The sequence below is a fragment of the Colletotrichum abscissum genome, assembly GCF_030869225.1.
Source record: "Colletotrichum abscissum strain IMI 504890 chromosome Unknown Scaffold_2.1, whole genome shotgun sequence".
Lineage (NCBI taxonomy): Eukaryota > Fungi > Ascomycota > Sordariomycetes > Glomerellales > Glomerellaceae > Colletotrichum > Colletotrichum abscissum.
In genome coordinates, this window is record NW_026850098.1 from 202,497 (window position 1) to 215,313 (window position 12,817).

The 12,817-nt window shown below is 53.7% G+C and overlaps 3 protein-coding genes across 3 annotated transcripts; 2 read left to right on the forward strand and 1 right to left on the reverse strand.

Annotated features, from left to right (window-relative positions):
* Positions 1–73: 73 nt before the first annotated feature.
* On the forward strand, positions 74–1,479 carry CABS01_00759 (geranylgeranyl pyrophosphate synthetase; the record flags this gene model as incomplete). Its single annotated transcript, XM_060534140.1, has 2 exons — positions 74–305; positions 359–1,479. The coding sequence occupies 2 exons, from the start codon at positions 74–76 to the stop codon at positions 1,477–1,479; spliced, it is 1,353 nt and encodes a 450-aa protein (XP_060401218.1).
* A 3,694-nt stretch (positions 1,480–5,173) lies between these two features.
* Positions 5,174–6,653, forward strand: CABS01_00760 (RNA exonuclease; the record flags this gene model as incomplete). Its single annotated transcript, XM_060534141.1, has 3 exons — positions 5,174–5,369; positions 5,456–5,658; positions 5,718–6,653. 3 exons carry the CDS (start codon positions 5,174–5,176, stop codon positions 6,651–6,653), a joined length of 1,335 nt encoding a protein of 444 aa, XP_060401219.1.
* An 850-nt stretch (positions 6,654–7,503) lies between these two features.
* Positions 7,504–10,103, reverse strand: CABS01_00761 (F-box domain-containing protein; the record flags this gene model as incomplete). Its single annotated transcript, XM_060534142.1, has 4 exons — positions 7,504–8,279; positions 8,338–8,402; positions 8,487–9,220; positions 9,360–10,103. The coding sequence occupies 4 exons, from the start codon at positions 10,101–10,103 to the stop codon at positions 7,504–7,506; spliced, it is 2,319 nt and encodes a 772-aa protein (XP_060401220.1).
* Positions 10,104–12,817: the final 2,714 nt, after the last annotated feature.

Here is a 12,817-nt window from a genome sequence, read left to right on the forward strand (position 1 = left end):
GTCGTTTCTGATTGTCTCATAGTTCCCATCTAGTTCCCTGGCTCCTCAAAGTCCTCCGTTCCTGCACCAAGTAATGTATCGACGACAGAAACATGACCAGCTTCAAAGAAACCCGCGATGGCGGCGGTCAGAACCTGCGACGACATGGCCGGCGCCACCATTCGGGCCACTCGTAGAGACTGTCAGTGTAGCAGAATTGTCTAAGCCTGCCTTGGACTTTGAATCAACTGCCCGGGTGACGGGCTGCCAGCTTGTCGCGTCGTATAACTGGCTGGACGGGACATCGCCGTCAGTCATCGTCCCAGGTGAGTAGTGCTACTGTACTCGTCCGAGGGCATGGTGGTATTAATGAATTCAGGTGCGCCACCCAGATGGACACCCCTCGCGGAACCTCGACAACTGTCAGAAGACGACGGTGTCTATTACCGTGACAAGAACGCTGCTCGACACCCAGCTCATCCGATGGAGCCCGCCATCCAAGCTATCCTGATGGCACACCCCGAGCCCTCTCCCAGGCCCGTTGACATCGTTGCCTGCGGTAGTACCATCGGGAACTTGCTCCGCTTCATCCTAGGTGACGAGAGACCCTTCCGGATGCTCCTCGAGGTGGTTGGCGATGCTGTCCACCTAATCCGTAGGGAAAATTCCCCGAAAGAGACAATGTCTGATGTCAGGGGCTACGGACACAAGTTTCCAGAGGCTTACACGACTTGGGATTCTGAAGTCCGCGGTTCAACATCTCATCAGCGGATCATTCAATACGACTTTGGGGGGCTTCGTTGCCTTGTTCGTCACGAGGGTGATGGCTACCTCCAACATAAACAAGGCTCCTCTACGAACGATACCCGCACCGCCTTTGTTGAAAACGTTTCAGTCGACAGCCTGATCGAAAACCTCAAAGTCAAGGAGACGGCACCAGGGATTCCGCAAGACCAATCTCAGCAAGTACAACTGAAGAGTGGCGGGTTTGAGGTGCCCCAATGTGCAGTTTTTGATCTCAAGACTCGGTCAGTTAAGCGCAAAGGCAGTGATTTCCTTGGCGAGGAACTTCCGCGTTTATGGGTTGCCCAGATTCCTAACTTCATCCTGGCCTACCATGATAGGGGCACGTTCAAGGATATTGAGGTCATGGATGTGGTTCAGGAGGTCAAAGCCTGGGAGACATCGAAGAACCCGGAGCTCTCTCGACTAGCGGCGCTCCTGTCTCACATTGTCCGCCTTGCTCGTGCACAGAGGAATGACAGGCTTGAGCTCAGCCGCCAACATCTCGACAGACTCGAGATTCGGAACCAGTGCCCTGGACTATCTTCCGCATTCTCTAGTGAAGTCAATGATGAGTGGGCAATGTGGCTAGCTGGAGATGATACACAGGATGGCCCGAGTACGGATGGTGAGGATGGACTTCAGTGGAGCGATGACGAAGGTGACTACACAGCCTGTTCCGAGAGCTGTTCATACTGTGGAAAGTGTACGTATTGATAATGGCATTTCCTTCCAGACTTACAGATTGGATACTATATGAAGGGTATTGTAGTTCCTGTCGAATATATTGCGATGATTCAAAGACCTGTGCAAGTTAGCGTTGTCTCCTCAAGGATTATCACGGCAGTTTATGTAGGAGAAACTGCAGTGCCGATGGAAGAAGTGACCACATCCCTAGTGTTGGTATACACGTAGGCAGGTCAGACCTTTCGGTCGCGACGAGGTCAATAGGTCAGTATAGGTCTATTGCGTGTGTGTAGGAGGGGAAGATCGTGGGCAGAGCCCGCGATCCCTCAGTGGGTGTAGGTAGGTGGAAGGGTCCGTCTGCACGGGCCCAGACTGCCTACCTACCACCCCTACCTAACTACCTAATAGGGCCCCTTTTCTGCCTCGTAATCCAACACCTAGTCTTGCTATCTTTGGTTTCGTTGTGCATGGTGTTTTGGGACTCTACCATTCTCTGAATCTCAACTGGTCACTGATAGATTCTCCCTGGCCATTGACCTGGTAAGTTCTGTTGGTGGTGTCGCGAACAAGGTATCGTTGATATGGTGGGATGTGGTGGTTGATTGAGGGTCGTGATGCTGTTCTGGGAGACGATTGTTGTGATGTTAGTCCTGAGAGGCGGGGATTCAGGTGGGATCAATCACAAGGGGCCAAGGTAGCATGATTTTGGTCAGATCAGCCTGCCTAATCCCCACTTCCCCTGGTATGAACTGCATTGAATACACCAGGAGCGTTGAGGGTGGCGGCGATAAAGAAGGGGATACAGCCAAGGTAGTGATGATACTGGCGACTGGTCGTGTGTTTTACCGCCCGTTAGGTCTATGTGCGTATACTTTCTAGTGATCTGATCAATCACGCAAGTACCGCAAGCACATAGGCATTACTCTGTGATCACCGAGTACGGTGGTCAACTGCGGGCCAAGCTACATAATGCTGTGCAGCAGATGATCGACGAGTCTTGACCGTGAGTGCCGCCGCCAGCATTCCAAGTGGGCTGAAGTCCCAAGGATCAAATTATATCATCCGGGTGCCCACAGGTCAAGCACCATATCTGATGCCTAAAGACACCGCCGCTAACACCATTGGTATTGACTTTTAGAGCCTCACAAATACCCATCAATACACTAGCTACGGTTAAATGTTGTCAGCCACTGCATTGTTGGTAGGATAGGAGTTGATGCTTACTGTCCATCGTCTAGGTTGCCGTGATCATTTCAGGAAACCCGTTAAGGTCAGTCGACGTTTCTGGGTGGACGAGAGGGAAGATGCGTGCACCATTCCCTTTTGCCTTCGTGGCCTCGTGGTTGAGTTACCTGCGGACTTCGTTGACCACTCTAGCTGGGCACGAATGGTTATGTACTATGGAAAGCGTAACTCCTCGGAAGACTTCACTGAGGTCGACACTCAACCTAGGGTCCAAACAGTGGTATGGCAGATGACAGAAGAGAGGCTAGTTACTCCAGTAAATCCCTTTCCGCTTCATCTGAGCTTGGAAGCCATCGATGTATCCAGCGCCTGGTACATTGACTCGGTGGATCGAGGCAGAAGGGATCGTCGTCTCCCAATCACATCTGCAAGAGTTACCGTGCTAGAGGTCACCGGCTTCCGCAATGGTGTAAAGACTTTGGCTGCTCGGCGATATGTGGGGATATGAGCCATCAGCCGCTTCTGGCCGTAATCGTTTTCACTAGATTTCTGTGCTTATGGATACGGTGTGGTCGGAGATGATGTAAAGAGTTCTAGCGCATTGTTTTGAGGGAAGCCTCCACGCGCGGACGTGAGAGCGCGTTTGAGTGGGTCGAATTAACGTCGACAGGTAGGGCCAGCAGTTGGGGTAAACAAGCGGGTCAAGGTGAGCTTGGTGAGATTCGGTGAAGGGGGCGTTACCGAGATGATCACCAATTTATCCCACCATGTGGATGAGCAGAATGGCGGGGTAAGCTGAATAGAGAGTCAGCAGCTGTTGCCAGAGAAGCAGACCACACTCTGGCTTGCGATAGTCCCGTTCTATTCCGCTTATGCTAGAGGTATGCGGTTTCCCTCATACGCAGGCTCGCTCTACGAGCTGTAAGGGGCTAGGATCCTCGTCAAGAGAGAGCCCAACCGCTACCGGGTCATCTGACCCTACTTCCCTAATTCCCTAATCAACTCCTATATGGTTTACTCGATTATGCTGTTCATAGAAGTCCACAGGATGCGCCTATTGTCAAGCCTCATCGGCCTATGACGTCTGCCAGTTTCGGGTGGCCTCCTGCATGTGAACCGAATCAACCACTGTGGAGCGTGAACTTGACTTGTCTCGACGCTCATACCAGAAATGTCATGAATGGCTGAAACATGGACTCTGATAAGACGGCTATGCCAGGCCTTGTTCACCACTCCGACAGGTGCCTTGGCATAGCAAAGTTGGGACATTTCCCACCCTGGGGCTCTTGGGGTTTTTCTAAGCGCGATGGCAACCTTAAATCTTCCATCACGACACCCTTATACAATACCGGTAGGGGGCTCCGGGCTTACTTTCAAGGCCTTGAAATGATATTCGGCCAATTTCAACTCACTCTCTATGTCATTTTTCTCTGTTTCGGCTTGTGAAGGGCATTTCCCAATTTTTTCTCTTTCAATTTTATAATCTCAATTCCAAGAGCCAATGACCGACCTACTGACTAGGTAACTCACCAACTACAACCAGGATCACTGTCCAACGCAGAGTTCACCTGAGAGTAAGGCTCGACTTGGGATATTACTCCAACAATTGTAGCAGGAGACGGCTCAATAGAAAATAGCAAATAGCTACGGGCCAACGTGACGGACGAGCTGTGGTAGTGAAAGGCACAGCCTTTGGCCCCTCATGTATGACGCGCAGCAAAGCAACTCGCCCCTTAGTAGCCAGCTTTTCAACATTCCGACCATGTCAAACTCTTCCCATCGAGACTCATAGTCGGCTTTTGAGATTGAGAATAATTGCGACCATATGAAAAGTAGAGTGACTACTTACGTATACACACATCACCAACAGTACCAGCCTCTTGTTCAGATATATCGTCCGGTCATCAGGTAACCAAAGTGGGGCTTGTGATTTCCCCAAATTCATCGTCAGTGTGCCTCACCTGGAAGTGGAAATACTCGTTCAGGAAACAACGTGAACCAACGGAACAAGATGGGAAAGAAGTAGATGGACAGAAAGAGAAGAAAACGCGGGCATGCGCGTGACTGGCGAGAAAGAGCAAACGACCAAACGGGACGCGCGACATGAGATGAGAGACAATTGGCTGCAGGATCCCTCCCTCCGCTGCCTGCCACTGCGCTGAATCCGAACCTGCCTTCACTTCACTTCATCTCACTTCACCTCTCATTTCACCTCTCACTTCACTTCTCACTTCACTTCTCACCTTCGCAGCTGCCGCATCAAAACCTCGCCTTCTGCCTTCCATAACCACTGATTTGTCAACTTGCCGAAGCTACCTGCTTCAGTTTGATTCTTCAAAGTCTGGAGGTCGCGTCTGGACGACGCTCATTCATCACCGCCTCAACCGCCGCACACTCTTCATCATCATTCTTTGGCGTTGGCGACTCATCGACGCAGCCTGACGAATAGCCACCAACGATAATTGTTCCCTATACAGCCTCGATACCGTGAACAGAAACAAGCAGTACGGTGTCGTCGGTGACAGGACCATCAACCAAGATGGCTCTCTACCAGCAACCCCAAAACCCGTATGGGGCCCCGTCCCTCGTCATCGAGCCGACCCAGAGCTACCTCTACCATCTCCGATCAATGGCCCATCGGAAAGACATCCTCATCAAGAGCGGCTTCATCCTCAATCCACTGTCTGAGAGAGATATTGACGATAAGAAGCGATGCCGCAGATGCAACCTCCGCTGTGAGTATTTGTGCATCAGCCGCTCTTCTCTTCCAGACCCCACGTCATTCCTCACCATCGCCATCACGATACTGACTTTAAGGCAGGCTCCAACAACAGGAACAAATTCAAATCGAATGGGAAAGGGCCACACGCCGATGCGAAGTCCTCATCGGTTCAGCCCAAGACCAAAACGTTCACCAGATCTTCTTCCATAGCCGACGAGGAGCCCGAGGGCGCAAAAGGGGACGAGAAGCCCGCAAAGCCGGTCCTTAAGTGTCAGTATCACACCGGCCGCGTCATAAATATGGTAACTTTCCATCTCTTTTCACCTTCATTCCGTTTGTCAAACCGAGCTGACGCCTATAGCGCTGGAACTGCTGCAGAGTCCACGTTTCCGAGCCAGGCTGCACGTACGCTCCAGAGCACCTCGTCCGGAACTATCCCTCGGGTGAAATCCACGACCGTCACCAATTCCACAAAACCCCGACTCACGCCCTCCTGGACCTGGGAACTGACACCGTGCCGTCCGCTCAGAGGGCACCGCGTCTCGCCGTCGCCATGGACTGCGAAATGGGCGTGGCCTACGACGGAGAATCTGAGCTCATCCGCGTCACCCTCGTCGACTACTTCACATCAGAGATCCTCCTCGACAGCCTCGTCTACCCGCAGGTTCGCATGGCGCACTACAACACGCGCTTCTCGGGTGTCTCCCGCCAAGACATGCAGGCTGCGCGATCAAAGGGCAAGTGTATCACTGGCGGGCTGGCCAACGTCAGGGCCGCCGTGTGGGAGTGGGTGAGCGCCGAGACCATTGTCGTCGGACACGCCGTCCACAACGACCTCGCATCACTGCGATGGATTCACCCCAAGGTGGTGGACTCCTTGATTCTCGCTACTAACGTGCGGGCCGAAACTGAGAGACTGGAAGCGGAGGAGGAGGAGGAGAGAGCCAATAAGGAGGCCGAGAAAGCTGCCGCTGAGGCTGCTGCTGAAGCCGTCGCCGAAGGCGGCGTCAACTTGGAGGAAGAAGACCTAATCTCATTTGATAAGCCCGAATCCTTGGAAAAGACCGACGAGGGAGGAGGTCTCGCCAAGAGGAAGCCCCAGAAGCGCAAGGCCGGCGGGCTCTCCCTCAAGGCGCTGACATCCGAGATGCTTGGTCGTGACATCCAAAAGGGTAGGGTCGGTCACGACAGCCTGGAAGATGCCTTGGCGTCGAGGGATCTGGTGCACTGCTTCGTGGCCAAGAAGCTTGCGGAGTCGGTCCAGGACGGCGGACCGATCATTCCTGGCTTCTGGTAAAGGGGGAGGATGATGGGGCAGATATGCTTCATGCCTATTCTGAATGCATTGTCTTTCCAGTTTCCAGGGTTGGAGAGGCGGAAAATGCGATTACCATGGCACACGGGGCCTCAGGAGTCAAATGGTTCACATCGTGATAGCGGATAGCTAGCATAGCATAGCGAGGAGACAGCGGTTCTATCAAATCAGATATTCTGGGATTCTTCCAGAGATGGACAACTTTTTCAATGCCATTCGCACCTGCGATTCGTTTAGTATGGGCGGGAACGTCAAGTTTACCTGAAAAGAGAAAGAAATTTCGTACAGGTCGAGCAAATACTTTAATTCCATGTCAATGCTTTGCTAATTTGATATCGCGGCCTCGAGGCCGAACTAACCTTGCCCCCCCTACAATATGCCGTGTTGCTCCCAATCTCAGAGAGGACAGAGTGAAATGAAACATCCATAGTCTATCACCGACTAATAACAGTTCGATGAGAATTGGCCTCTAAACGGCCAACGTGTGTTGATCTCCAGCCTAGCTAGGACTGCCAAAAGGGCCACAACCAAGCACAACCATCCGCGAGATAGAATACTCTTGTGCTTGTCGCACGCATCCTTGAGACCGTTGCCAAACAATGCCAAACAATGCCAAACAATGCCAAAAGGCTACATGGACCCCCCCAAAAAAAGTCCAACCAAGCGTTAAAAAGGGTAACTGACACCTTGCCTGTTCCAAACCCTCTGTGTACCGGTGTTTCCCCGCGCGCTCCTGGGTATATTGTCGTTGCGTATCTCATGCCAGCGTATCATAGTCTCCAACCGCTTCCCCCAAAGGATATACGAGCCTGCTTCAATGCCCTCTCGCTTATCAATGCTGCTGTTGTCCGTTTGGTGTGGTAGGCTCAATCATATCCGGGTCCAGAGGTCCCAGCATAGACGCCTCCATGGAGATAACACTCGCCGGCCGACTGCGATGCGAGACGGGGCTCAACATTGACGCTTCCATTGATGCCGTGCTGGCACCAAGTGGTGCGGGTCTCCGATTTGTGTATGCGGGGAAGCCAAGGTTGGTGCCTTGCGGCGAGAGTGCGTTTGCAGTCGATGTGCTGGGTCCGGCACTCGTCGGGGAGTAGTGGCTCGAGATGACCAAAGGCGGCGGGTGATTTGTCGGGCCCCCGGCCGTCGGTGAACGAGTTGACTGCGGAAAGCTGGGGCTGGTAGGGCTGAACAACAAGGGAGCCTGTCCAAGTGGTTGGGCGAACATGGGCACAGCGCCGGCCGGAGGCACATGGTTCGGCGGGGGCGGAGGCACACCGTTTTGGGCATTGCCGTTCACAAGGTTTTGTGCCAACAAGGGCTGGCCATCCACTGCCATTTCACTGCCGTCAAGACCTTCAAACTCGTCGTCCTCCGGCACCTCGGCTTCGTCAACTTCAACATCCCCGTTGGTCTGTCCAGCGTGTGCGGCCGTTGCGCGGGGATCGGCGGCTCGACGTGCAGGGAAGCTCGAAAGCCCTGGGAAGCGAGGACCAGGAGAGTCGCGAAGACCCTCGTATTCGGGAGAGGTGTTGAGATAGTCGCGGAGCTTCGTGACGCCGACGCCAGAGAAAACACAAAAGACGCCTCGCTGATGATCCGTGAATTCTGCGCACGTCTTGTTAGTTTATCTGTACACCAACAACGAGGAACAGATATGGCTTACCAGGCGGAGGAGGTCGGCAGAACTCGGCGAATTCTTCTCTGAGGAAAGCGGTGACCCCTGTCAAACTGAGATGGGTCAGGCGTGGGCAGTAGTTAAGCAATTTGATGATACTCTACGATAATGTTAGTGTGCGGAATCGGCAACTTTACATGGGGCGACAACATGCCTTGAGTGTAAGGTTGGTGCAGTAGCTGAGATGGACTCTTTCGAGGCTGGACGAATAGTATTCATCAATGTTGCCATGCGCATCGCGGCGTGCCCGGGGGCGATGGTTGGCGCGAGCGAGCGCGAACACGGACTCGTCGGTGATACTACTGCACTTGACGAGACCGATTCTCTTGAGCTTAGGAAGTTGTGCCAGTTTGGTGACGGAGTCGTCGGTGAGGTTAATGCAGCATCCCAGATCAATGTACCGTATACGATTGCATTGCTGCACGAGGCGTTTGACGGCCTCGTCGGTGATATGGCCACAGTGACCAAGGTGCAAATAATGCAAGTTCTTGCCGAGTTTTGAGATGGCATTCACGGCAACGTCGGTGATGTTACGGCACTTGGCCAGCACCAGATTGCGGAGGCGTGGTGCAGCATCAATAATCTTCTGCACCGACTGATCCGTCAGCCTGGCGCAAGATGTCAAGTCGAGAATGCGCAGGTGATCGTAGGTCTTGGCCGGGGGCAGAGTCAAGAAGGCGCTGTCGTCGATGAGCTCACAGCCTGCCAGCCGAAGCTCGCGGAGGGACTGGCCCTTTGAGATGAGGGCAGTGATGGGCTCATTGCCGATCTGAGCACACTGGTGCAAGTCGATTTCGAGGATATTCGGGCAGTTCTCGGCAAATGCAAGGATGGCATTGTCTTGCAGTTGAGCACAATCGTTGAGTTTGAGCTGTTGGAGAAGAGAGTCATGTCAGCGAATGTCCAAAACACAATGCGGGGCGCAAAAGCCAAGCGCGAAGCGCATACAGGCCAGGCCTGCAGGGAGAAAAAATAGGCAAAGGAGCAAGGGAAGCAAAGAGCAAACATACCCTCTTGATGAACCGGCAGTTCTCAGCAAGCTGTATCATGCTGTCGTTGGTGATCAAGCGGCAGCCAGAAATGTTGAGACCCTGTAACCTCTTGCAGTGCTCGGCGATAGTTTGGATAGAGACGTCTGTGATGTGCTCGTCGCCTGAGATATCAAGGGCAAGCAACGAGGAGCTGTTTTCCACCAACTTGGTCAAGCCCTGGTCGGTGAGGTTGCGGCAGTTGGTCAGAGTGAGTCGCTCGACACGAGTGCACACGGACAGAGGCATGACACTGCCATCGCTGATCTTATCTGCGAGACCACCGGCAGCAAGGTTGAGACGCTTGATGAAGTCGCGGTATGCGAAGAAGGGCGTCTCTAGTTGCAGAGTAAGGCAAATGGACGAATGATTCTTCCAGTTTGTGCAGGCGGGGCGATGCCACAGCAAGTCGACAGAGTTCTTAGCCCATCGCTTGCATGTCAGCATGCAGTTGAAGAGGTCGTTTGAGTTGTTGAGCTTGGCGAAGATGGAGATGAGGATCTCGCTAGGGAGCCGGTTGACAGCGGGTTGGCACGGATCATCGCTAACCTGCATGTCCTCGATGTTGGGGACGCCGAGTGATGATTGGGAATCGTTGCCGGCGATGAAGAAGTCTGACTCCTCATTGTCGGCAGGGAGTGGCGAGTTTGTGGACGACGAGGATCGCGAGTCCGGCGTGGCTGACTGTGTAGCCATGATCTCTATTGAGGGGGCAGCGGGCCTCATGATGGGCGGCTGCGATGTGCGAGCAAGGGAGCAAACGGTCGGCGGATCGTGGATTCGCGTGAATTCGGTCAGAGGAGAGGGAAAGGGGGTTCGGATCCCCGGTCGGAGAAAGTTCGTGGACTATGGCAAGCGATCTCGAGTCGCTAGTCGTAAATCGTGGGTGCCGTTGGTGTTTTTGTCGTCGTGATGTAGTTTGTAGGGTTGTCGGGTTTCGTCAGGTTGGCAGAATGAATGGCGGGGATTTGTCACCAGAGCGAGGGTTGGAAAGGCGAACTAGTTCCCACGAGGCCGATGGAACACTGGAACACTGACACTGACGCCTGACCCACGGAAGGTGGAAATGGAGAGGCTCCGACAGTGGAGGGGGGAGCCGGGACAAGGAGGCAGGCTGACGCTAAGTCTGTTGTGAGTCCGGTACCTCTCTGGTGTGTGTACTTTGTAGTTGTGTGTGTCGACTACTGCCTCAGCACATAAACGGGGATGGCAGTACGGAACACAGGCTGTACAGGAGTAAGTACCCGTGCTGGTGCGTTTTGTGGTGCAGGGCGAGGGCGCGGAAGGTATTTTGTGCGACGGAACGGAGTGCCAAGGCAACGGAGAGAAAGAGAAAAGAGTATTCGTAGCAGACAAGACTGCTAGGGAGAGACGAGGGTGATTGTCGGAGACGGCGGCTAGAGGAATAGAATTGTATTCTCGATTGGGATAAGTTGGTCTGAAGTCGTGTCGTCGATGGGAGTAGACTGGAGAGGGAGACAAAGATCAGGTCGAGAGTTCGCGTCGCGAGACAAGAGACTGAAAGGTAACCACGGGGCACAGGGTCGTTGGGTGGCAGTAGGTGGTGCGTGGGCTGCGGTTGCGTTTGCGGTGAATCGTGATTCAGGTTTTGCAGCACCGTCTCTCTCCCTGTTTCTGTTGCAGTGAAGCGAAGCAAAGCAAGCAGGAGGGCCTGAAGTGATGCGGTGCGGTGCGGTGCGGTGCGGTGCTGTGCTGTGCTGTGCTGTGCCTAAGCAGTGGGCAGTTCGTGGTGGCAGCGACAGTGACCGACAGGGCGGGTGACAATGACGACGGGGCGAGTGAGGCTAGAGCACCCTGAGCGGCCGTGGTCGCAGGCTCCCAGCTTGCGGATGGGCGGGCGTTCGCGTGTGAAGTGGACTCTGTGTGTCTTGTACGGATACCTAGGCTGTAGCTCAGCGAAATGTTAGCAGTGACTTTGGAGCTGTGGAGAAAGGGAGCGGAGGGATGTGACACCCTTGGGCCAAGGGCCTTGGGCTCTCGGAGGGCTGGCTGGGCTGGGCGGCGGCTGGGCTGGAAGTGGAAACCAGGGGACGGAGGGCTGGGACCTAGGATGTGTGTAGGTACCTTGCTTTTGGGTGGTGCGGGAGGCAGGTCTCTGGTGCTCGACGTGTGTCGCCTGCTGCGTGGAGCTGTTGATGGCGGAGGAAGATGCGGCGGTGATGGGAGGTGGAAGGGGGAGGCTGAAGGCTGGCAGTAGACCGGGAACCTGCGATGCAATGCGATGCGGTGCGATGCGCGGCAACTGGTCGAGCACGAAGTTGACGATGGCTGCTGCTGCTGCTGCTGTTGCTGCGAATACCACTGTATAGGTAAACTCTGGGGCAGGCGGTGCTTGTCAGGCTTCGTCTTGTGGCACTTGCAAGGGCCGACTCTAGTGTAGACTTCTAGGAGACTGGAGCATCCGTAGAATAGAATCCAAAGGATGTCGGATCGAGCCGGTCAAGTTCTCTGGGGCGTGGGCGTGGGCGTGGGCGTCATGAGGTAAGGCTGGCGGGAAACCCAACGTTGACGCGTGACCTGCTCCTGTGCCTTGCAGTTGCCGTTCTCCTCTCTTTCCGGTATTTCTGACCTTTCCCGCTTTGCACCCTTTATTCACTTTCTGCTGATGTTGATTTGATTGCAGAGTCCGAGCAGAAAAGGATGCTTGACTTGTTGAAGCAGGAAGAAACAGCAGCAATGCGAAGAGTCACAGTCAAACTTGGGGATGTATCGATGTACTCATGTATCGATGTACCGACCAAATGGAGGAAGTTGTGTTCCGCAAGTTGGGAAGGACCAGACGGGACCAGGACAAGGGACCGGGGAAGGAATAACAGAGGGGTCGTCAAAGTACTTGTCCACACAGTCACAGTGCCTCGCTACTTCAGTACGTCTTCCGTTCTCATTGAAGGCGACACCACCTCTCATTGGCCGACGACACCAAAGGGCCTGAGGTTGCGGGATAGGTGATGATTCTGGAGTTACTTTATTGTACAGATACTTCATAAAATAAAATAAAAAGCACATGGTTGCTTTGTAGACTATCGAACACAGCTCCTGTGTTTACTGAACTTCTGGCTCATCAATATACAAACTCGAAACCAGACCACGGGAGACGAGACGATATCCCCGACGTGGAGCGTGGGGCGCTCTCAATGGAACATGCCGCTTTCCTCAGGAGCCATGCGTTAATGCAGCCTGTAATGGAAAAGGTTACCTCTAGCCCTCAAAGTACCTCACTTTCCAAGGTACCTTATACTGCCTATCAAGAGACATACAGCATTGTGTCACAAAGTCATAACCAACCAAATATGTTGCAGAACGTGCCTGGCGGAAAGAGCATACCTATGCAACCCGAATGTCGTACAGCCCGTTCATGTACTCTGTACAAAAACCCTCTACTGTGTATGGCAGGCGAAGCGGTACTCGAGTCTCGCCTA